A 27,079-nucleotide genomic window follows, 5' to 3' on the forward strand; every position below is an offset into this window, starting at 1 on the left:
TCTGTCAGTCATAAGTAGACTTCAAAGTGTAAAGTGTTGTCTCATGTAACACAATATGTGAATGCACCCTACAAGCTTGAAAGGTAGTGTTACATCCTTGTTCAAGTGGCAATTCATGGTTATTTTAATCCCACATATGGATTCATTACATTGGTTTTTACTGTTCATATTTCCAGAATATCCAGCAAATCTAAGCTCTGAGAAAACTATGCCAAAAATGAAGGTATGACAGTTAAGCCTTACAGCAATATTTATGGGAGATTTTCATCCAACCGATTCTACACAATACTGTTGTAAGTACACATAACACTAATTTCATAATCACAAATTTCTGTCACTACAGAGTTATTCGGTGTGTTTTAGATACATATGTCTTGTTTTTGCTGATTACACAGCACATGCTTCTTTATAGTGGTGATTAGCCCAATCAGAATGACTTTTCATGCACAATAATTAATGAAATCATTTTTTGTCAAATATATCAATTCACTAAAAACAAACCTGAATCTATGTCTTTACATGATTATCAAGGGTTTTTAGAGAAATATATCTGATCCTGAAGAAACATAGCACTGAGGTCATTAATTAATTCCAATCTAAAGTTGATTTTGAACATCAGAAGGACATTTATTGTACCTTAACCTCGCCTTGCAGATGATTAATTAACCACAAAGACTCAACTCTCACTGTAACCTAGTTCCAACCCAGAAAGACACAGTATTGTGGAGTTCACTGCCACATTTGCTTGTGAAAATTGTGACTCCTAACATTGTCAGATCGTAAATTCCAGTGGATGCCAATCTTAAATTGTGATAGGGAGTAAAGATGCAAGAGTTGCTTCCATTAAAATACCTGCTGAAGATTCAAATTTCATTTTGTCAATGAAGTTTAATAAACTTTAAACTCAATTTTCCCTTTTCCTTTTGATGAAATACTATTTTTTTCATTAGGTGGTGTACAACTATGAATGATTGCCACAAGTTTAAAAAGAAAAATATATATTTTATTGTATGGGTGGGTGGGATTTTAATGGGGGGCAGGAGATAAGAAACACAGAATTAAATACAGATGCCAATATCTTAACTTGTGTATGTATTTTTGTACCATATAACAAGGATAACCAGCATAAGCTCTTATCCCCCTGTACAAAATCCACATTCACAGCATGTTTGTGAAAAACGGATAATTACTGGGAGGAATGAATTTCAAAAAAAGCATATTAATGATCACTGATATCAAGTTTTCATGTAACCAGGAATGATTATTCTGAAACGTCACCAATGTACCAAGAATCAGTTGGGATGTTATTGAAAATACACTTACGCGAACGCCGAAGTGCGCTTTCCGCCATATTTGATAGTGTTTACAAAATCACGTTTCGAGAAGGACAGTATTGAGACGCCAATTGCATCATGTACACTTCATAGTTAGCTGCGACAAATGCATCATTGAATTCCCCAGGCATCTTAGAATGAAATTACAAATGGTCTTTGTCGCCAATACCAACTGTCTACACAAAACAAAGCGAAATGTACTTTGTATGAAAACGAACGCTGTGCTCGAAAGACAGCGCTTGACTGAAATGTAAACAAAGAAAAATTCCAATTTTAAACTGCGTAGCATTTTCGGAAATTTTCCAACATCCAGCCGTCTAATCATTCCTTACAATGACTCAATACGCTTAGTATATTCAGGGGAAGAGTATCGTAGCAAGAAAAAGCAAATTGAAAATAGATACAATGAAAGCATTTGGTAATTCATAAGAAACTGTCAAACTTTTAGTGCAGCGTGACGCCATGACTGACGCAAAATCACGCAGAACGACAACGGTACTTATGGCCATTTCTGGCTTCTTCCGTCATTTACAATGTAAACGATAAGAACATATAACAATACACAGATAGTCAGAATAATTCTGATTACTTACATCTCCCATTTATATACAAAAGATCCCTGAATCAAGCAAAAAGTCCTCGCAAAATCCTGTGTACCATTCTTAGCGAAGCCGCCATTTTGAAAGAAATCGGTCATCGGTAGTGTTGTCACAAGTCAACATTGTTGCACATATTAGGCAATTTCTTTGAGGTGAAAGTCGGTTGAACAAGAGTAAACACAATGCCCATACCATTCCCATTGCACTTTTAGTATTGTGATATATATTTTGCACATCGTTCAGATATTTTTTCATGAAATTGATTTCAGTATCTACATATATCCATGTTCAACACCACATCATGTGTGGATATAAGGTATCCGTTTTTATTCTTTGAAAGCTTTTGATTGTTTGAATAATATTTACATGGGAAATTGACTCAGTAAGTGTACTATGCCACATTTTAAGCCTCTACACACGTGTTGGAAGATCACACATAGCCATTACTGCAACATGTGGTTTAGTTCCCGTGATGTGCAATATTCAATACGGTGGGACAAATATTGCAGTTTCATATGAACAGGTTAATAAACAGCGATTTAATTCCAACTTATAAGTAAAACGGATAATATTAATGAAAATGATTTGTACATTTTATGAAATATAGGGGCACACATACTACTATTTAAAGGAATTGTCTTGTTCATTATATTGGTTTGTGTCATTTTTATAGACAAAACAATTATGAATATTAATTGACCAGGTGTGAGTTTGTCAAAACGTTTCATGATTCATTATCATTTTTTTTCGATAATAAAGTCAATTCAAATTCGATTAAAATATATCTGATGGCAGAATGGCTAACTGAAACAATATTTATACGAAAATTGTTAAAAATGTATAAATCAGGTCATGTCTTAATTTGGACAAGCCTTGTGTCCATTTTCTAATACTTCTTTACTGAAAAAAGTGAACTCTTTGTACCTTTCTTGGCACACTTATGAAGGGAATTGATTTCATAATCATGAGAAGAAAAGTCTATTCCTAAATGAATACTCAATGCATATTCAGGTGTTGTGAAATTTTCATTTACGCTAAATTGATGCTAGGCAGGTGCGCGTGTTGCTCACAATAAGATATGTAGTAAAACCGTGTAATTGTTGATATATTCAGGACACTATTTCAGTGATAAAACCTTTCTTTTTACATTTTGGCTAAAAAGTGTTGAATTCTGACACAGAAGCCGAGATCTTTTACACATTGAGTGAAAATTAGGTTAGATATATACTAATCAGCAACCAGAGTCATCACAAATGTCACAAAATGCACAAAACATGCCGTGATGTCAACTAAAATGTCGCATCATTTTCAGTTATTTCATTACATTTGAAAATGTGGCTGTTACTCCGTTAATAATGATGGAAAATTAATAAAAATACATCTACACAAACAGGAGAATATGGGAATCTAATGACTAAAATATGTATCGGATAGGGACATCCAAATCGCTATTACCTGTTTTTTGATGTAGTACACTTGCATCTTTTCTTACAAATTGTGACTCTACCAAAAGGTATCCTCTCACATTGGGGAAATTTGTATTGGAATAGTTTGGTTCACTGTGAACAAAACATAACGAAAATATACTGTCAGTATCCACAGCAAATTCTCTCCATGTGATCGGAGTTACATTGACCTAATGTAAACCATAGGTGAGTTATGCCCCCTTATCTTTATAGGTGCATGACCTCTCTGTCGACGTTTGACGTCATAGTAGAAAATCGATTTTTGACATTTATTGCAGGTCATTTTTGATTTTGTGAGTATGACATTATGCATTAGCACATACATCCATTTCATATACACTTCTGTCATTCAGATATCAACCTGTATTTTCTTTGCTCACACTTTCCATAAAGATGCCAAATTAAAAAAATCGTAGCAGAGTGCTTTTATTGGTGCATGATAAAAAACTGAGAAATTTACTGTTTTTGAACACGCACAAAAGCTTTGGACAACTTTTAGCAGTGTCTATTTCTCAAAATCCTGAGGTGGCCGCAATTATATTTATACCAACGGATAGGAAATTAAATATTCCACATTACTGTGCAATTTTATAGACGTACGCAGATCCAGGACCACGCGAGTGCAAATCTCGCGAAACACACCTCTCACTATTGAGACTAAGTTCGAAACGTTTCTATGGAAACCTAGAAAATAATCTATCACAAAAACCTGTAAATAGCAAAAGCAACCACTTTGTGGTCTGCCTCACATATCTGGCACATATCCACCAACTTTTGCTGACAGATATTAAGAGTTTTTTTGAGATGTGGTCCGGAAACAAGGCACACCTCTCGCTTTTGAGACCCATTCTGAAATGTTTCCATGGACACTGAGAGAATAATAAATCACAAAAACGTGTATATACCAAAAGGCACCACTTGAGGTTCTGCCACACATATCAACCAAGTTATGCTGAGAGATATTAGGAAGTTTTCGAGTTGTGCTCTGGAAACGAAACACACCTCTTATTTTTGACAATAAGTCCAAACATTTCCATGGAAACCCAGAAAATAATAAATCACAAAAACCTGTAAATAGCAAAAGGCAACACTTTGGGTTCTGACTGATATATCTTCCAAGTTTTGCAGAAAAATATTGAACGATTTTTGAGTTATGCTCTGGAAACAAACCTACGCACCATTTGACTAAGACCAAAACGTTCCATCCAAAAACAATAAAAATAAAAATGTCAAAAATCTGGAAATAGCAAAAGGCACAACCATAGGTTCAGATTATTATATCTATCAATTTTGGTCCAAAAATATTGAACGGTTTTTGAGTTATGCTCCTTGAACAAAATGATTACAGACAGACAGAGGGATGGACAGATGGACAGAAAGACGAGGCATTGACTATATTCCCCCATATTACATGCTGGTGGGATAAAAAGTACAAAAGGTACTGTTTTCTTACCTTTCTTACTTTCGAGAATGTCTTTGCTTCTAAAGCAAAAGGCATAAAAAATTGCCTGACAAACTGAGTAGAAAGGTGCATGGTGACTGATATCTGGAAATACAGTCTCTGCAGAGAATTGCTCAAGGTAGCGATGCACCCATTCTACCATCAGCCCCATGCAGGTCTTCAAAGTCCTGAAACAAGCAACAAATTGTCAAGTAATGGCCATTACATTAAAGCAGTATGTGTGGGGGTCATCTCAAGGTAGCCTCATCTGCACCCACCATACTCCTGGGAAGCATGTAGGCTGCACTGTCTTTATGTATATTTCTTCAGAAACATTATTTGTACTTACAAACAAGAGTCATCAGAAGATGACATATCCCCCTGGCCCCCACATATTTGAAAGGACAAATCATCTGACAGTTACATGATGTTTTCTTAGATTAAGTTTGAATCGTTTCCATGGAAGTCATGAAAAATACAAATGCCATATATTTGGAAACAGCAAAAGGCACCACTTCAAGATCTGTCTCATATATCTGCCAAGATCTGTTAAAAGGTATGAAATGGTTTTCGAGTTGTGCTTTGGAAACGAAGTCTATCCCTCCACTTTGAGACGAAGTCAGAATTGTTTCAATGGAAACCAGGAAAAATAAAAATGCGAAAACATTGTAAATAGAAAAGGCACCACTCTGTGGTCTGCTTCAAATATCTGCCATATTTTGCTGTAAGATATTAAATAGTTTTCTAGTTGTGCTCTGGAAACAGTCTAAGTAAACTGCGTCTCAGTGTATTTCATTACACTCCACCACTGAGTCTAACAAAACCTGGGAGAAGGTCGCATCAGGTAACCTTTGAGCAACCAACGACCATCCAATCAAATGCGAGACGGTTAAACAGATTTAACCAATCAGGCAACGGCTACTCTTTAGGGATCGGAGGGACTTTCAAAATATTCAGGTCACCGACACAGATCTCTCCACAAACAAAAATCAGCATATAACACAGTTATTTGACCTGCAGTATATACGCTTTGGGGTTTCTGTTGAGATGTTACCACTACCTAATATTTCCGCAAGATAACATCCTTTAAAAACACTATTTTCAGCGACTGTTTACTCACCATTGTCATGGCAGTATGTACGTCGTGTGCATCATCCTGAAGCGATCGTACGCTAAATAGCATTCAGAATCGTTCGGGTACGAACCTTTTCGAGATAACAAGTTCATAAGGGATGTGCGAATGTGCACTTTCGCGATTTGGTAAGCTGTGTTCTGATTGGTCAATCTGAAAGGTTACCTGACTCGACCTCCCATAAGGTTTTGTTAGACTCAGTAGTAGAGTGTAACGAAAAGTACTGAGGATAAGTTTACTTAGACTGGCTCTGGAAACAAAGCCCATCCCTCCATTTTGAGACTAAGTCAGAATTGTTTCCACGGAAACTGGGAAAATAATAAATAAAAAACCTGTAAATAGCAAAAGGCACCACTTCAGGGTCTCCCTTACATACCTGCCAAGTTTTGTAGAAAGATATCCAGAAGTTTTTGAGTAACATTTCCATGGAAACCCAGAAAATTATAAATCACAAATACCTGTAAATACCACGTTGGGTCTGCCACATATATCTACCATGGACACTGAGAAAATAATAAATCACAAAAATGTGTGATTACCAAATACCTGTAAATACCAAAAGGCACCACGTTGGGTCTGCCACATATATCTACCAAGTTGTGCTGACAGATATTAGGAACTTTTTGAGATGTACTCCAGAAACGAAACACATCTCTCACTTTTGAGACAAAGTCTGAATCGTTTCCATGGGAAACGAGAAACTAAGAAATCACAAAAACCTGTAAATAGCAAAAGGCACCATTTGTAGCTTCTAACTGTGGGTTCTGACTGATACATCTACCAAGTTTTGCAGAAAAATAAAGAAAGGATTTTCAGTTCTGCTCCGAAACGAAGCCCATCCCTCCATTTTGAGACTAAGTCCAAAACGTTTCCATTAAAACCGAGAAAATAATATATCACAAAAAGCTGTAAGTACCAAAAGGCACCACTTCAGGTTCTGACTGATGTATGTAACAAGTTTTGCAGAAAAATATTGAATGGTTTTTGAGTTGAGCTCCGAAAACGAAGCTGATCCCTCCATTTTGAGACAAAGTCCGAAACGTTTCCATGGAAATCCAGAATATAATAAATCACAAAAGTCTGTAAATAGCAAAAGGCACTACTTTATGTTCTGATTCATATATCTTCCAAGTATTGCAGATAAATATTGAACGTTTTTTTAGTTGCTCCAGAAACAAAGCCCACCCTACCATTAGATTAAGATCAAAATGTTCGATGGAAAAAACAAAAAACAATTAAAATGCCAAAAATCTGTAAAGAGCAAAAGGCACAACCATAGGTTCAGATTATTATATTTTTCAATTTTAGCCTAAAAATATTGAAAGGTTGTAAACAAAACGATTAGGGATGGAGAGACGGACAGACGGACAGACAGACAAGGCGTCAACTATATCCCACCGCATTACTTGACGGGGGGGGGGATAATAAGATGATTCTAAATTTGTAACTTAAATAATAACCAGGATTCAGTGCATAAAAGAACCAGGTGTGATACCAATAATCAACAAAGTAATGTAATGTGATCAACAATTGTATTCTAAAACAGAAGACCAAGTCATCAATATCCCCCGCAATGGTAAATACTCTTCATGAAATTGTCAAGTTGTGATGACTATCTCACACTGATCAAACAAAAACAGATATGTAAGACTCCATCCATGGCCTCAAATCTGTGGTGGATTTTTAGATCAATTGTGGATTTCAAAATCCATGACAGATTTTCAAATCCATGGCTTTACCTACCCTAATCTGTGGCTGATTTCCTACCCATCATCATTACAGCATTTCAGCCGAATAGAATAGGGGCTAACGACATTCCATGTATGTGTTTCTTACTTCCTGATACCCCTGAGTAAGGATGAGCTCTAGTGATAAGATCATCTTTCGATATTGCTAATCTTTTTATGACTATCATAAAGCTAATTAAGCTTGGAAAATGTCCTTTTAATATTAAAAAAATACATGAAGAAAGACAAAAAGAATGAATAACATGTAAATACATTCATTTTTATACATCTAAACTTGTGGATCTGATCTGATTTCTGATGAGGCTATGGGAGGTTTGAGTGAATTAGAATTCAACCCTCAACAGGCAAGCTGGGAACCATGTGAGCGAGCAGGGAGGCATGCAAATAAGGCATCAAAGTGCTGACAGCTTCATGTTCTCATGGGACGGCACCAAACTTTCACTGCATGGAGTGCAAGTGTTTATGAAAAACATTAACTGTGTTGTGCTGGCTGGTTTGAAATCTGCTTAGGGTACTGAAAGCATGCTATGGTGTGAAACAACCATGTGAGTTAAAGGTCATTTGTGCAGGCTCCGCATCTGTGTGGTTTGGTGGCATTCTTGGAGGCTGAAACATAGTATTACAATGTTTGCAACTTAATGATCCTACTTTTCTTCCACTGATCACTGGGGACATATTTGGCATATGAATAAATTCCTGCTTCTCAGTGGATGTATACCTTTATGTATCATTCTGCTGCTGCTGCTTCAACTTCATTTGCCAGTACTTTAGCAGTTGTCCGATTTAACTCTTCCTCCACACTTATTAAGTTAGGGCCCCTCCAAAAACCACCATGCTTATGACCATTAATCCACAACAATTGTTGTTATTTGTATTGTATGCATGTTGTCAACGCGCACTTACATTCAGTGATTGACAATAATGTGGTTTTCAAAATGATTCTCTTGCTTGCATTGCACTTACTTTTGCGTTCTCATGTTTACTTCCACATTCTGTTATCTGTCACCATATTACGTCACATTTCATCGTGCAGAAAAGATCATTCTGTAAAATCCATCCCTTCCCATCTTAGCTTGCCTTGTTCTCATCATATATTTTACTTATAAATTTTTAAAAGTTGCAATCCCTCTGTAAATGCTCTTGAATAAAAATGCTATTGGTGTGGTAGGATTCTTGGAGGCTTCAACATATTATTACAATGTTCTAAATTTAGGGGTCCTAGTTTTCATTTGGATCTTGTTTTACCTCCACTTATCAGTGGTGGGGACTATTTTGGCATATAAATAAAAGGGCGATCTTTTTGAATTTGTCTTCTCGTTACTAATCCCCTAGGTGCGCTGATCTGGATGGTCCAACCTTAAACTGACAGCGCATGTCATATGTGCAATGATATGTGTTACTATTACACTTAGAGACAGTTAACTAGTATAGCCTTAACCGTCACTGGGAACATTCACGCTGGTGCATGGACAGCATATCTTTTCCCTTTTAAGATGATACATCAAGTGTTATGCCTCGAAATATTTATTCCATGATTCTATGATACACCTGGGATAGGCATGACTTCTAACATTGCAAGCATGAATCCCAAAATGGCAGTCCCAAACAAGGCGGTGGAATCAGCTGATCGTTTTCAGATCATGTTTTGTTGTTTTGTTGACGTTTTGCAGTCGGTAATTTATGTCAGGCACTAGATGTCTCAGTATCACACAATTAAAACTACAGTGTATTTTCATTGTATATGTACTCAAATCGTCTTAGTATTACGTCCGATATGGCGGCATTCATAGAATTAACTAAGGTGGGGAGTGATGCGATGTGCGAAATGTGAAACACTGAAAGTCTTGTTATGTAAATTTCATTGGGTCGTTCATGATGGGATTGAGATTTCTGACAACACATATATTTCACAGGTACAGAGGAAAGTGAGAAACAATGGTGAAGTAATTGTAAAATAACAGCAACGGATGAAATATGGCAGTTATCGCCTACATGTAGCCAACTGTCAAATGCGATAAATTGGGCATAACTAAAATCCCTCCTGTACTTTTTTTTTTTTTATGTCTGTAACAGTTTGTGATGCATGAAATATTTATTCACTGTAATATTTAGTCATGGTAATAAATAAAAATATTGCACATTTCTACAATGACTGCATTTTAAGTATCTTCAGTTAAGTGTATAAATCAAGATGTTTTTCTTCAGTTATAATAAAGGAAATAATACTAAAATATTAATTTATCAAATATACTAAGCCAAACTACCGTTAGGTTAAGTACATTTTCAAGGTCACTTTCCAAATATTATTTTTCAATACACAGCTAAACAATAGATATATTCATATTGATAATAAATTTCAATCACTAATATAATAAATGGTACTGTTATGCATTGTTAGCATCAAATGGTTTACATTTTCCTGTAGTGCCTACATACATCTTGTCTTCACAATGATCAGATTATTAAAATAGTCATGAAAAAGCTCATATTGTATTTTTTAGACCTTGCTCTTTATGTCTTGTTGCATTATATTGACTTTTCAAATTCTAACACAAACATATCAATTAAGTCAATATCTTTTCCCACTTTACATGTATCTGCATTGTACAATGTTGTAAATCTATCCGATTGTATGCTGGTGTATGTAAATACTTAAATATTAAATTACACATGCATGACTTTATTCAGTCCTTGTACATTGTACTGTTATTCATTATAATATAAATAAATGCATCAGAATATCTACATATAATAATTGTGGAGTTAAATTTATAAGTATACATAAAAATATACAGTAGTCAGAATATAAAATCAAAATGATTAGTGAGGAACTGCTGCTGAAAACGTAATATTTATGTTTCTAACTAACAGTTACATTCTATACGTAATTTCTTCAATTGTCAGGGATGTGTAATGATCACAAATTCTCGATAAAGAACTTCCAAGGAATACTCTTTTGCCGCAGATGTATCTCTGATTTTCTTTTATGTTGCAATCGGTGGTAGTATAGGAACAATTTGTAAGATTTCAATGTGGCAATAGTTAAAGAATTACTGTTGGGAATAACATCAGGGCTGATAATGTATAAAAAAGAATTTTCATTATTTCACAGATGCTACAACACCCGAGACTTGCTCTGTCTCATGTTCTGTCGTAGGAAATGCTGTTTTCATGGCGTTTCCCTGTGATCTTCTATTGTGTCAGTTCATACTGCATTTGGAAATTAAACAAACGATGCCTTTCTAAACTAAAAATCAAAGCAAAATGTGTCAGTTAATGACTTTTTGTCATAATGAAGGCGACCATGGCAATGCATTTGCTGGGCACTGCCTTTACATGTAGCAAGTTGTCGCAGCGCACTTTGAGTCGGGGGCCAGACTGGAAACAAGAAGTTGGACCGTCGCTTATATCATTTCAAAAGGAGAGTTATCGCCCCTCGCAACAAAAAGATCGCCCTTTCCTGCTTCTCGGTGGAAGTATATCTTTAGCTATCATTTTGCTACTGCTGCAATATTGTTTACCAATACTTTGTCTTGCTGCTGCTAGTATCTACTCCATAGTCATCCGATTTCACTCCTCTTCCACAGTTTCTTCTTTGAGTCGCATTTTAGAATTTTGCTCTTCCAGAGTTAAGGTAGGGGCCCTTCAAGACCTGCCATGCTCATGACCATTAACCCACAACAATTTTTATTATTTGTGTTGTATGTGCATTGTCAACGCACATTGCGTTGATGCCACCCGTCCAACGGGGAATGCGTTTTGATAATGTGTTCACTCTCACCACCTCACCCACATGTTGCAAGTTCTCATTTGTCCATGCCCATTGTGCTCCCAATCCATCCACACACACACACTCACACATACCACACCCATCACGGGTAACAGATGACTTGGCCCTACCGAGTAACAGCAACAGTGGCTATAAAAATACATGTATAACTCTGATCGAAAAGAGGACATGAATGTAATTATGACACACAGTCGAACACTGTTGTCTTGATATTGACGGGACCATGAAAAAATATTGACTTATCCGAATATCAACACATCCGCGTTGGGCATATCATCACACACTAACATGAAAGAAATGAAAGAAAACAAAAGAAAACAGCAGACTGTCTATTATTTATTTGTCCTCACAGAGATCACAAATACACACAGTAATCTTGTCATGGTGTCCATTTTGAAATATACAAAAGTTGGATTTACTCCACAGACAATGTGAAGAAATCAGAAAGTTATAACTGACAGGTATATGGTGCTGGCATGAACGCAATACTGGGCAACCACTCTTGATACTTAACAAGTTGAAACTGGGAGTACATCATAATTAGATAAACAACAGGTGACATCTACCACTACCTTTGATGGAGATAGTCACAGTTCAGATGGACAGTTGTCTGAGAAAGGTAGGTGTATATCAACTTCACTTACAAATATCAAGTTAAAAGGATAATTTTACTTGTGGGGACCATGAAATCATACCAAGATACCTGAAATATCGAGGCATTCGTATTGAGTTGAAAGGGTTCAAATAATGATAAATACTGAATGATTTTGCCAGGACCGAGAAATTATCTCCAGACAACCAAGATATTGACTTAGCAGAGTTCGACATAGCAGTGTTCAACTTTATTTCAATTTCAACATAACTTTTAGGACTAAATGAATTATAAACAGGAACTAATATGCATATTTATTTTTTTCATTCAGTAATTTGCATCATTACACACCAGTGGAGTTTATTAGAATGTTTTCTTTTTTGAGGCAGTAAGAATGCACTATACTGGACACATCAGCCATTTATGTGCCACTTGCATCAGTGCATTCTATTTATGGGGATTATTTCGAAGGGTTGGGGATAAGGTTTGGGGTAAGTTTAACATCAGGTTTACGGTTAGGGTAAGCGTAAGCGTAAGGATAAGGGACTTATTCCAACATAATAGGTGGATATCTGGTGCAGTGCATCTGAACCATTTGTTACTTATCCTCTCACATTATTAATACTTTTTTCACACAAAATGTTTAAAGTTCACAATAAGGTGGTACAATGTAGAAAATTTGTTGTAATGAAAAATTGCTTAGAACTTTCACCAAGTCACAATCACAGGCTAGATTTGTTCAGCAAAGATTCACAGCTACCTCACCCTCATGCTATTTCTAGACATGCTCATTTCTCCCTCTCATTCCTTAGCTATACCTGCATTATCCTGCATTATGGTTTTAGTTTGAGCCATATTGGCTCATTCCACACCACATCATGTTGTAGAAAAGGCATTGGGATGAGCATGCCTTATGATATCAGGGCAATTGTCCTTAGATTCAAATCCACAGATGCCTACCTCAAACTCTTGCAAAAAGTAGCTTCAAGGACCAAAATTAGCAGTTTCACCATAAAGTTAGTAGTCAACAAAATACTTAAAATCATGATGGATTCTGGGAAAGATAATATGACACTAATCAAGAGTGAAACAGCCGATTTCAAAATTGTTATTTGCAATGATTCCAGTTCAAATATGTCATCAAATTAAACACTGTTTGACTGTTTACATGAAATGTTATATTTATATCAACTATTTAGGAGATAATCCTTTTGTGTTTACATTTTGGAAGTGATTATATTTGCTTGAACGTTGCTAAATGTTTCATTTCATTTAGCAGAGTTAAACAAATTATAATTACTTCTAAAATGCAAACACAATAGTAATATCTCCATTTTACCATGACAAAACGCATTGCAAATGTGCACTCATTACCCTTGCATAGTGTTTTGCCACTACTACGGATAGAACGCAAGGTGTAACAGGAAAAATTATTTCCACACTGAAGTTTTCTTCAAATACATTTGAACAGATCAGACATCAAAGACGAAGAAGCAGTGATTGTGTGAATTGACTTACATGTTGAACCATGTTTTAAAATGAAACATACAGCTTCATGGATTACAACTTCTTGTTTATTACATTGAACAACATTTCGATGTAGATTTTACATCATTTTCAAACTACATGGAAACCTGGAATACAACCAAATAGTGAAAAGCTTCATATACATGGTGTGTTGTGACAAACAGCGGACTAACATTAACAACAGCATGTGATAGAGTAAACAAGTGCTACATAACTGGAAGAGGCCAGTAGGGCACTAAAACAACAAAGAGCACTAGTGATGAAGCCAATGACGAGTGGGATTAAGTAGAAACAACAAACAGACACAATGCTTAGATCGTCTATGGTTTGATAAGTTCTTCACAGGCTGATGGCATGTAGTATCCTTGGTCCCTATTGATCAAAGGTTTGTGGCGGCAGATTTCGATGGCTTCCAACAGTTTCCTTTCTGTGAAGTCCTATTTTTTGGTTGACAGGACTTCGAATTCGTCAAACTTGATTTGATGAGTGGAGAATTTCTGTTGATGGTCTGAGAGGGCTGATTTGCTGTCTGCCTTGGATTTGTGTTCTTTTATGTGGGTATCAACGTGGCAGGAGGTTTCACCTATATAGGCATCACCACATTTACAGTTGATCTTGTAAATCATTACTTTTGGGGGCTGCATGCTGGAGGGTGCGTTACAGCCATTAGTTTGGAGGATGGTCCTGAGGGTTGGAGAACAAGAGAAGATGGGTGTCAATGCCTGCATGGTGTTTTAGGAACCTGATGATTTGATGGGAGGTCTTGCCAGTGTAAGGAAGGGTAATTCTAATGGGGGCGGTTTCTTGCTTGGTCAGTTTGGGATTGTCCTGGAGCATGGTGGTGATGGTCCTCTTGACTAGGTTTGATGGATACTGGTTGAAGTTGGTGAAGACATGTTGTAAGTCACTGAGTTCCTGTTCTAGGTCATCGCTGCTGGAGCAAATATTCTTGGCACATCTTGTAAGGGTTGAGATGACACCAGACTTGGTTTTAGGAGGGTAGCTGGAGTTGAAGTGAATGTACTGGTCAGAGTGCAGACTGTGGTATTGATCTGGTTGTTGCAGGGATCTCTGGATACAAGGACATCTACGAAGGTGAGTTCTTGATTTAGACTGAAACAGGTGTCAGCCAAATTTTTGTTTTGCTTAAAACACTGCTGTTTTTCCTGAGCCTCAGGGAAGTTAACCCTGAATGCTTATGTAAATATTCTCAGACAGTTAGGCGGAACTGGACTAGCTGATGGTGTTATAATAGATCTAAATTCTTATCATAATAAATGACATGGACATGCAAAACTCAAAAACAAATTACACGGAAGTTCTGTCAATACATATTTATTATTTGATACATGAAGTCAGGCACAACCCATCAAATGGCCACAGATGTATTTGCCACTGGTGACAGGTTTGTTTCACACGCTGTCCCACAATATATAATAATACAAAGTGTCTTCCCTGCAAAGTTATTAACAGGAAACAATGTAAACGAACATGTCACGTGATGACGAGTTCATGCTCTTTTTACACAAAGCCATAACAGCCTCCATAGCAAAACACATTTCTCGTACAAGCGGATGTCCAAACAATATCGAATCTTAAGTTCCGACTCACACTCACATATCTGACAAATGACCAAAGTGGCCCTCACAAGACAGTACACTGTAAACTTGTTCAACAGAGACCATTACAAGTCAATCACCCTCACACTAGGTGAGAACTCTCATATGTACCAAGTTTATGAAGATATGGTCCTGATGACCCTAAGACAATAATGTCTTATAAATTTCACATGTACAAAACTTCTGTCAAGTTAGATACAAACATTTACAAGTGCGGTCATGAATCAAAATGAAAAATAAAGCATTGTTACCTGTGGCTGCGTGCGCAAGATGTCCAGTTGATGATGTTCTTCCCATTGACGATTTATTCTATACTTGTGGCTTAAATAATGGTTTCAATTCAAATTCCTGGGCTGCACAAGTTTTTTCCCCCATAGGCCTCTCGGACACATTTGAGCTCAACATGTTTCATGAGCAAGCCTTGTACCCAGAACTAACTAATGCATTCGGTCGAACACACACAAAGAATTTCCGGGAACGTTTACCACCGAAACAGTTGCATTCTGGCTAATGTTCAGGCAAAACTTCATTACACAGGCAATGTTGTACCAGACAGCTACTATATTCTTTCAATAAACAAACAAGTATGTATTCATGCATACCCATCACCAGTGCTCCCTCAGCGAATTTACACAAACATTTTTTGGCATTGGAAAGATATTCCATCCACTGCCAGATTCATTATGGAATATTTGTACATTTTGGATTCTTGATTGGATTGGTCACAATTAATACTGTTTCATGGATTGGCTTTGTTTATGTTCATGTTTCCATTGATGGACACATAAATGGTAAGTCAGCTACCAGCATATTTGTTGAATCATTTATAAAGGAAAGTGACATTGCAAATAATTGAAATTAATTAGTTTTGATGTAATGCATCATCTGAAAAGTCATATTCAGTGGGAATTCTGGCTACTCTAGCAGACTCATGTTCATACGGCTATGACATCAAATCTGTGCATCCCTGTGCTGCATGAAGGGGTGTAGGATATCAGTACGCATTAGCAATGGTATGATACTGTAAAACATGTAACGTTCAGCCGGAGCCAGATTGACAATATGTGTCATTGTAGATATGCGGATAGCATATATTTTTTTAAATAAATATATAGAGAGAGTGAAATTACTGCTTATAATAATGTTATTTCCATATTGGAGATCAGTTGTCGGTAGCACTCCACCAAAATACACAGCCACCTTGAACATTGCTGAGACAATCCATCCTATTCCCTGTCCATTTCCGCTTGTGATACTGGTGTATTTGTACTCTTGATTGGATTGATCACTATTGTTTCAGGGAGCAGCTATGTTAACATTCATGTTTTCACTGATAGGCATATAAAGTAGTATGGCAACTGCCTGTATATTTATTATATAATTTATATTAGAAAAAGATTTTGAAAATAATGAAAATACTTTTCTGTGATGTAATATTTTATCTGAAAACACCCTGCTCAAGACATATACAGTGTGAATTCCGATGATTCTTGCCAGTGCATGTTCTTAACGCTATGATCCGTCAAAGCTTTTAATAGCACGGAAAGTCCATGCATCTCGTACTTCATGTAATGTGAGCAGGATATCAATACGTATTAGCAGTAGTTATGATGCATTAAAACATTAACATTGAGCAGGATTGCCAATATATTTCCAATGAACATACACTGGACAAAACAGTTCAGGATACATATAAATTTTGAAATTATGAATATTGGCCTACTTATTCATTGACACAGTGACGAAATATAATTCACAAAATACTAATATCCCTAACTTATTTTGTTCAGCATAGTAGTATAAGTGTCATATGTGGATTGCATGTTTTATAGATGGAAACATTGCTGTTTACAACAAAGTTATTTTCATAACAGAGAACAACTTTCTGCAGTGTTCCATCAGAGAAATTATGCAGACACTTTGAACATTGGGAAGAGATTCCATTCTGTATTCGAACCTGTTGGATTCCATTGGTGATATATGTGTAGTTTACTCTTGTTTGGATTGATCCCTACTGTCTTCAGGGAGCAGCTGTGCTTACGTTCATGTTTCCACTGACAGACACATGTAAATAGTGAAGGCAAACGCCAGGACATTTGTTATATCAGTTTCAAATGAAAGTGATTTTGAAAATAATTAAATTACTGACCTTTGGTGTAACATTTTATCCGAACACTCCATGCTCAAGACATATCCAGTGGGAATTCAAATGACTCTTGCCAATACTTGTATACATACATACTGCTGTCATCCGTCATGGCTTTTTTTATCAGGGAGTCTGTGCAGTTCATACTTGTGTAATGTGTGCAAGATATCTGTACGTACTAGCAGCAATTAATGTGTTGTAACACATGTAACATTGCAGTGGATTGCAGTTTAGTTTCATTGTACACTGGAACATTATGTTCAGATGCTGGTCACATGTCTTTTACATGGAGGAGCTACTGGCACTGCTGATAATAATGGTATTTATTTCTATAATGGAGGACAGCTTTTAATAGTGCTCCGTCAGAGAAATTTGGCAGACACTTTGAGCACTGGAAACACACTCCAACTTATATTCAAACTTGTTGGTCTTCCGCTTGTGACATTTGTGTATTTGTATTCTTGATGGGATTGATCACAATTGTTTCAGCGAGCAGTCATGTTTAAGTTCATGCTTTCACTAATAGACACATAAAAATAGTAAGGCAACTGCCAGGATACTTATTATATCATTTATATGGAAAATGATTTTAAAAATAATTAATCACTTATTTTTGATGTAACATTTTCTCCGAAAATACTTGCTCAAAACATCCAGTGAGAATTCTACTCCTCCCAATATACATGTACATAACACTATGATCCTTCAAGGCTTTTGTTAGCAGGCAAAGTCCATTTATCTCGTGCCTCATGTTACAGTGTTCCCAGAAATTATTGAGAAAATCTTTGTTTTTTTTCCAATGATGCTAAGATTGGAAAAAGGGCTTTCACTATGCACTAAGCATACTAAATAAGGGAGACAACTCTTGAAGGCTTAGAAGGCAGCTCATTATGTCAAGAGTTATCTCCCTTGTCTGAGCAGACGGCTTCCTGTGTTGACATGGCAGAATTTACAGCAAGAGAGAAAAGAAAGCTCATTCTAGATGATTTTGAAAGGGGTGAGGCTGATGCTAAAGTGTTCGCTTGTAGACATGGTATTCCTCTGTCTACAGTATACAGAACTTTGAAGAATATTCAAACAGGAACCGGGATAGAGCACAAAGCAGGGGCAGGTCGGCCTAGGAAATTCAGTGTTGTGGATCGCCGAAGACTTGGGCAGATTGTGAGTAGGGGCAAATTGAAAAGTGTTGAGAACATCAGAAATGAAATGATTAGCAGAGGAAGTCCTCAGGTATGCAATGAAACAGTTAGGCAGGAATTACAGAGACTTAATTGGGTGAAAAAACGGTGAATGCCCTCGCCGTTGATGAAAGATGCACAAAAGGAAAAACGTTTAAACTGGTGTGGGGCTCATGAAAATCAAGATTGAGATAATGTTTTCTTTTCGGATGAAAGTTCTGTTTGGCTTTTCCCTAATTGTGTGAAAATTTGGACCAAAGATACTGTCAAACCTATCTACCAGCGACCAAAACATAGCCCGTGTGTTTTCACGGGAAACTTGACAAAAGAAAGATACATTGACATTCTAAATGGTCACCTTCTTCCGACAGCACAAACATTGTATGAAGATGATTGCATTTTCCAGCATGATAATGACCCAAAACACACTGCGCGCTACACAAAACAGTGGTTGTCGGGCGAAAATGTTCACGTTTTAGACTGGCCCAGTTATAGCCCAGACCTAAACCCAATTGAGAATGTGTGGGGAGTCATGAAGGACAGAATAAATCAAAAGGGACTGAGAAATATTGAAGATATGAAGGCCGAGGTGGTCCAATATTGGGATACCCTGTCACACGATTACCTACAAACTTTGATGGGTAGTGTGCCTAGGCGTATTCAGGCATGCATTGCTGAGCGAGGAGGTCTAACAAAGTACTAAAACAAGACTGAGACTGTAAAAGGATGATGTTTTAACATGTTTATGTAAGTAAAACGCCAGAAGTTAATAAACGTAATGAGTTACATGACGCAACATGATTCTCAATAATTTCTGGGAATACTATATATCTACTCTACTTTCACTTTTATAAGCATTGAGAATTTGATTTGGCAATATTCACTGAAAATCCTAAACCAGTTCAGACTGCTTCTACTACTTGTAGTTTTACTGTATCAGCAGCAACATTAGCATACACTTTCCAATGCATTGGGTATTGTGTCTTTCTCACATTTCTTTTTCTTATCCTCTGTATGAGAAACCTCCCCTAGCATTTTCAAGTCCCTTCCTTAATAGTATTTTACAATTATCCACTATGACTTATGGAAATTTTTTTTATGTTGATCTTGGGTTGTTAATTTGTTCTCTTGTGTTTAAAATATACATATACCACGTTTGAAAAGTAGAAACTTCTTCTCTTGATGAAATGGAAGCAGCAACCTCAGTGTATTTCACATCCTTTGACAAAAAAACCCATCTGTCCTCACACTGATCTGCTTATTTTCGTTTTTGACGATGACTGTTGATATTTTCACATATCGACAGACAACTGGGTTTTTGGGAATGATTTTACAGTTAAATTCCAATGCAAAAATTAAAAAATCTTCATATGCCGTAATGATGTTATGTTTATATAATGCACAAATTCAGCTGACTATATAATTAATTCTACTATGTTGCAGTGATGTACACCCCAACTCAGGCCCACTTGCATACTCTGACTTAAAAATAGTTCATCTTAATGTACATAGCTTAAGAGAAAAAGTTCTCTTAATCCAGGCAGAATTAAGTGACTACGATGTTTTATGTTTGACAGAAACATGGTTGAATGCCACAACTGATAACAATAATATTCTTATCCCCAGTTACCACGCCCCTTTTAGAAAGGATAGTCTAACAAGAGGTGGAGGTGTTGCTATATATGTGAGAGAGAACGTGCATGTTACCCTTGTTAACAAGTTGTCTCCCCTAGGGTTAGAGGCAATCAAAGTTATGTGTAAAAACAAGAGCTATTTGATTGGGAATTTTTACAGAGCTGACAAAAGTGACAATTATTGGATACTAGTCCTCCAATCAGTTGGTAATGGCACTGACATGGGCATAGATACTATTATTGCAGGTGACTTTAACATCAATATACATAAGCAGACTAACAACCTGATTCACAATCTTCTTGATATATATGATTTACAGCAAATTATCACAGAACCAACAAGGATCACTCAAACCTCTAGTAGGTTAATTGATATCTTGGTTTCAAACCCTAATTGTTCTCGTACCTCAGGGGTGCTTGATCCGTTTTACAAAGATCACTGTCCAGCGTTTGTTTCTGTTGGGAACTGATTCAATTCCTTTAAAATTTATAAGGAAAGTGTTTTACTATGGATTAGCTAATACTGAGGGAATGAATCGTGGCCTCAACAACGTGGACTGGGATACCATATTTAGATGTAATGGTATTGATAGTCTAACACAAGACCTTGTGGAGATCTTGAAAAACATGTGATCTTTATGTGCCAAACAATATGGTAACCATAAGACCTCAGGATAATCTGTGGATGAATAGTGCTAAAAGAAAACTTATGAGAAAAAGAAATAGACAGCATGAGAAAGCAAAGAATCAAAAGTATGCTACGGATTGGCAAAAGTTTTGGATTCTATGAAACAAAGTAACAGCAGCTGTGAGAGTAGCCAAAACGAAATATATGTCTGATTTAGATGATAAAATTCTAAATATTGGTGGGCTTTAGTATATAAAATAAAAAAACTGGAGATTATAAGAAATTTCCTCCGCTTGTTCATAATGATAATTTGATCAATGATAGCAAAGATAAAGCAAATATATTTAATGAATATTTTGTTAACCAATGACAAGTTGATTATCCAAATAAGGATACTCCCTCTCTTGTATGTAACATCTGTCTTTTTGCCGATGATACTGTCAACGTGTGCCTGTGGTCATCGGCTCATGTACGGCAACTGGGGATTTAGCTCATGATTTTGATGGACATTATGTTGAGTTGATGAGACAAATGAATATGTTGAAGACAAATGAATATGTTGATGAAGACGAAGGCATAGTTTAGTTCGAACTTCTTTAGTTGGTTTCACAAGACATGACAAACAGGTATACAATGTGAGGTGAGCTGACTTCCAGCTCAACCCCAGGGTCTTTTTTGTGAGCTGCATAATCCTGCTCACGGTCATCCCTACACAGATAATCGGAATTCCCGGACTCCACACTCTTCCTCAGTGTAGATGTGGGCATACATATATATACAGTTTTCATGAACAATAGACAGATAGAAAAACAATAGCACTTCCTTGCACAGTTGATGTGATGCCAGACACAGCCAAGGGAGATGACCAATAAAGGCCAAAAATGTCATATATGGTAATTAATGGGAGTGACAAAGAGGAACAAGGTAGCCGACAAGACAGTGTATGCTGTGGTAGTGATAACAATTAAGAATGCATATTAAATAATAACAAATGATTATCATATGGCCTGGCTACATAGTTTTTGTTTTTGTTTTAGAAATATTTGGATGATGGCTGCCCTGAATTAGACACTATAACACTACTTTGGTGGATGTTATTGTTGACCATCATGTTCTTACTGCCGCTTCCCTAAATGGATGACTTAACCAAGATTACTTATTGGGCTGAAATATGGCACGTTAGTTTTAATACAGGTAAGACTGAAGCTGTTTTAGTCACTCGCAGAAGTATCAATAATCAATCTCCAATTCCGAGACTTAACATGTAAAGAGTAGACAGAAATTAGCTACCATTAACACTTAGGAGTAACCTTACAATTGGATTGTAAATGGGATTCTCATATTGGCGAATTAGCTGAAAAGGTTCTTCCCTTGATCGATTGTTTTCGAAGTTTTAAATACAGATTATCAAGAAAATCATTAGAGCCTATATACAAGTCATATATATTACCAACATTCGATTACTGTTCCCACCTATGGGATAACTGTACAAAAGAACAAGAAAAATTGTTGAAAACTTACATTTAGAAAACAGGTCTGATCTATTCTGTTCCTGCGGATATTTATATGAGGATGCTCTACATTACTTCTTTACTTGTCCTAATTATTAATAATTATATTATATCAGATATCACATGTATTTTTATGTTCATGGATACAATTTAAATTCTGTCTTAAACGGAAATCCAAACAAAACCAAACTCATAAACTCTTTTATACTAAAATCTGTCCATACCTTTATAATAAAATCACAAAAGTTTGATAAATGATTAATGATCTTCAATACGCATTTGCTTCCCTATCATGCTGCATATCACTTAGTATTTGTTGTTTTCATATGTTATGTAATGGAGAGGCATTCAAATAAGCCATTACGGCTTGTTTACCAATAATTATTCAATTTATGTTGAATAAACATATGTTTACACCAAATGTACATTTGTGGTATTTACACAATTGGATCATCATTAAAACTTGAAGTGAAGTTGTCAGTTCACAAAACATAATGCCAGCAACACTTATTTCAAAATATTGCAATTCATGTCACTTTAAACTCGATGGCGTATATGCTACTGAAATGTCAACATACTGAGTGGACTCTAGTATGTTGTCACACCCACAGACAGGCAATTGCTAAAAATATGTGAGTGCATGGGGATAAAGTGGTATTAGTTTTGGTGCATACTTATAATTTTTACAACTTTTTTCAGACATGGATGGTGCAAATGTGGTATATAATCATATTTGAATGGCATCATGTAATAAAAATGCAGAGTGTTTAACTTGTTTAAAAATCCTTTAAGAAGTATCCTTAGCACATCTAGATCTATGACCCGGATCTTGACAGGCATCTGATTGCAAAGTCTCATTTTTGGCAAACTACCAAACCATTTCGGGTAGAAAATGGAACTGTCTCTCATGTTGAAAGTGAAGTGCTTACCAAAAGCTGCCTCCCCAGCATCCTGAAAGCATGTGGACACTTTGGAAGAGATAAAGCCATAAGTATACTATCCTTGTGTTATTATTGGAAAGGCATGAAGAACCACATGCAAGAATATGTCAAGATGTGTCTGAAGTGCTTTGTCATCAATCCGAATGTAAAACACAGAAGCATCTCCACTGCACTCCATTCCTGTGCCTGCCAAAATCTGGAGATTTATTGGAATCGACATCATCAGCCCTCTGCAACAGACCACAGGTGGCTACAAGTACACCCAATTGTGTGTAGAAATCAAATCAAGCCATTTGTTCAATCCAGCTCCCCCAAAATTCTCAAAAGAATTTGGCATCTGCATTAGGCCTGAACTCTTCAAAGGACATTTATTACTGAAGATCATCAGACTTGACAGCACCTTGACAGAGGCAATGGCCACTGCTACTTCCACTGCATCTGTTACAGCCTGACCGGATCCAAGGATGTGAACAATGACATAAATGAATGATGTACTTAAACATTCCCTGAACCAAAATGTCAATGAGTAGAGTCGTGCCCTATTTATCTGAACGCTTGTGTTTTGATTGAAATCATTCGGAATAGCGAATTTTCGGATATCTGAATCACGGGCCATATGTACAATGAAACGTACAAAAAAATAAACATAGTAGGCATCAGACATAATCTTTATTGATTACACAGTGCATTATATCAGTGCATACAAATTACAATGTCTCATACCTGTTCATGCTCACTTGAAAAAGTCTGCACTGGCTTTGTAGAATAGCAAGAGGATTTTACTTTAAGTAACAGTTCAAGGTTCTCACTGTCGCCTGCACACTTGTAATAGCTAATCAGTTGATCAAGGCAAACACAAGCTTCCTTGTGAGACACGGGTTTGGGAGGTGGCACTTGCTCAACTTCATCATCATCATCATCATCATCATCATCAGCCTCGCTGTCCGAACACACTGCTTGGAGGATGTCAGTGTCATTCAAAGACTTGCCGGTCACTTCGTCACTGTCGACATTGACAAGATCATCAGCAGTGACGGTCACAGTTGCAACTTGTGCATATGATCGGAGTGCATCTCGAAGTTCCGACAAGTCCATGTCTTCTTGTGGGTCCTCACTTGATTGGATAATATCCACATGACGAAAGCAGTTCGCAGTTGTCTTTTCGCTCACAGATGTCTAGGCTTGCTTGATCATCTGCTTGATCATCATCTGCTTGATACACAATGTCTTGATTTGAACCGTGTTAACCAGCCACGAGAATAAGCAAAGTCAGTGATACCCATGCTATCTCCAAAAGCACATGCTTTTTCAATTACCATTTCGTCATTGACGGGCAAATTTCAAATGGTCACATCAGAAATCCAAAGATAAACTGCTTCTTCCATCTTCTTATGTTTAGCATTCCGTGCATGTGATACCTCCAACAAACTTTCAGGAATTTCTAGCCATTTTGATTTGTCATTTAGAATGTCACTAATTGTTGACTTGCCAATGGTGTGACCGAAATCTGTGCCAAAGTTTATACTAAGGGTTTATAGGCTTGACGAGGGATACTGCTCCTTGTATCTACAAAGGACAAGGTATGATAAGGGTGGTTTTTGGCCCACTCACAGAATTGGCTGAAAACATGTTATTTGTTTAGATACAAGTTAGCTTTGCATAAATATGCAACATTTTACATGATCTGAGGTGTAATTTCACTGCAGAGGGCCCAAAATGGGTTTTATGTTCCCATGAAGAGTAACAAGAAGTCTGACATATCTCTGTGCCATAATGACTTATTTACAACTGTCATTTTATTTACATGCAAATTACAGCAGTTTTACGACAGGTAGTCTTGCTGAAAAACATGTCAATGTCAATCATAATGTTTTAACCTCAAGGGGCCCAATTTGGGTTGCACTTGCCAATTGTGTCCCTAAAACTCAGTCATTATTCACAGCATTCTTTGCAAATGTAATCCATGGGTCCATTGTACAACATGTAAGCATGATAACAATCATGTTGTACTAAGAATCACAGGGGGATGTTTTGGGTAAAGCTACATTTTGGGCACAGCTTCATTTTAACTAGTAAGTGTTACAAGTCAGCATTTACAACCAGTTTTAGCAAATATACAGTTAACATCTCAATCATCATATGTTAATACAATAACCAATCATGTTGCACTAAAAATCACAGATCTTGACCACAAAGGGGCCCATTTCGGGTGCAATTTCATTGTCAGCACAGGTTCATATTAACACCATGCAAGTGTTAAAGTCAGTATTCAAAAGACTTCACAGAGTAATTATTCACAACTTAACCACTTTAAAGATACAAAACATCCACTATTACTCTTCATTCACACAGTCATCAATCTCAGTTTCTGATTCACTGTCAAGAACTGCAGTATTCAAGAGTGTATAAACCTAAAGTAGATGAAAATATATAAAATATGAATTTCAAAATATTGGGAACAAAGGCAACTAGACTGACTTGAAAAGGTGAATGGTCAGTGTCTTAATAAAAGATTTACATGACTTTAATTAAAGCTTGTTTCAACAGTGTACACAGATTACCAAACTGCAGAAAAAAATTACAATATTTGGATTTGATGTGAAACAGTTTAGTTAAACATTGTAGACTGGATAAACAAACTTTGAAAAAAAGAAAGAAAAGTTACATGGATTTGAACCTGCTTGTCTGATAACAAAAAAAATCTACAGTCCACTATTGCAACCATTAGTCCACATATTCCTTTGCCTCACAATGTGAATTTAAGCTTATATAATTACACTTTACAACTATGTATGACTTGACGTCTGTTTGTGTTCATCATCTGCTAGACCTTGATACAATTTTCTTATTCTAGCTCAAAAAATCCTTTTCATACAGTTAAGTGTAGTCATTTGGGTTAAATGAAATCTAATAATAGGTCATTGGAAACATCAAGGTGCATAAGGTCTTGGAAAATGCATAGGTTTATACATGGCAATCCTGTTGAATGTGAACAGTGTTATTTTGACAGTGACAGGTGACTCAAAGGTGTTCGATAAATAGATGACAGAAAGACTATGATCAAATTCTGACATAATAATAAAGATTCTCACCTTTACAATGCTGCTTGATCATATTTTGAAAATCTTCAGATATCTTCTTACTTTTCTAGCAGAGACCAACAACCAAAAACCAATGTTTACCTCTCATAAATCAGCCTTGCGAGTGCCTTGTGATATTAAAAATTTTAATAAAGATGTTTGCTATGTGTATTTTAGAGCACAAAACCATTTAAAATATAATGTACCATGGCACAGATGTGTAAATGTGATGGATTGTTTTTAAAGATGTTATTTTATGTCAATGATTATTTTTTGAGATGTTGTATGGGGCAATTTCATAAACAGAAAAAAATGTACTATTTTAAAGATTTTGATGTGAGCAAAAGCGTGACCCACCACAATTTTTTAGGTGTGCATTCCAATTTACTTTCTTCATATGTGGTGAAAAAATTGGGATAGGTCACGCTTTTGGTCATACTTTTCTATCACTCTGAAAATCAGAAAATGTAGGTTTCTAGAAGATATTGTAAAATATGTTAACTTTGAGGTCTTCAAAGAGGAAAACTAACAACACTATCATCCTTTGTCCTTTCTCTATTTTCCCTTGCTGAAATGGCATGCCGTTTACGTTTGTTTGGTTGACTTGCCATTTTGATCGCCTGACAAAACAAATGTTTCTCAGAGTAATTATAGTAACCTACAAATTGACATGCCTCAAAATGAACTCAGTGTCACCTTTCTATTCAGAGGTT

General features: G+C 36.4%; 1 protein-coding gene across 1 annotated transcript in view; it reads right to left on the minus strand.

Annotated features, from left to right (window-relative positions):
• The window catches only part of LOC137283500 (RNA polymerase I-specific transcription initiation factor RRN3-like), a 302,356-nt gene that overhangs the window by 39,526 nt on the left and 235,751 nt on the right, over nt 1–27,079 (minus strand). Inside the window, exon 12 of the mRNA XM_067815033.1 lies at nt 4,853–5,028. Coding sequence (XP_067671134.1) covers nt 4,853–5,028 — 176 coding nt within the window. The remainder of the gene's footprint in view (nt 1–4,852; nt 5,029–27,079) is intronic.

This window comes from Haliotis asinina, chromosome 5 (genome assembly GCF_037392515.1).
Source record: "Haliotis asinina isolate JCU_RB_2024 chromosome 5, JCU_Hal_asi_v2, whole genome shotgun sequence".
Lineage (NCBI taxonomy): Eukaryota > Metazoa > Mollusca > Gastropoda > Lepetellida > Haliotidae > Haliotis > Haliotis asinina.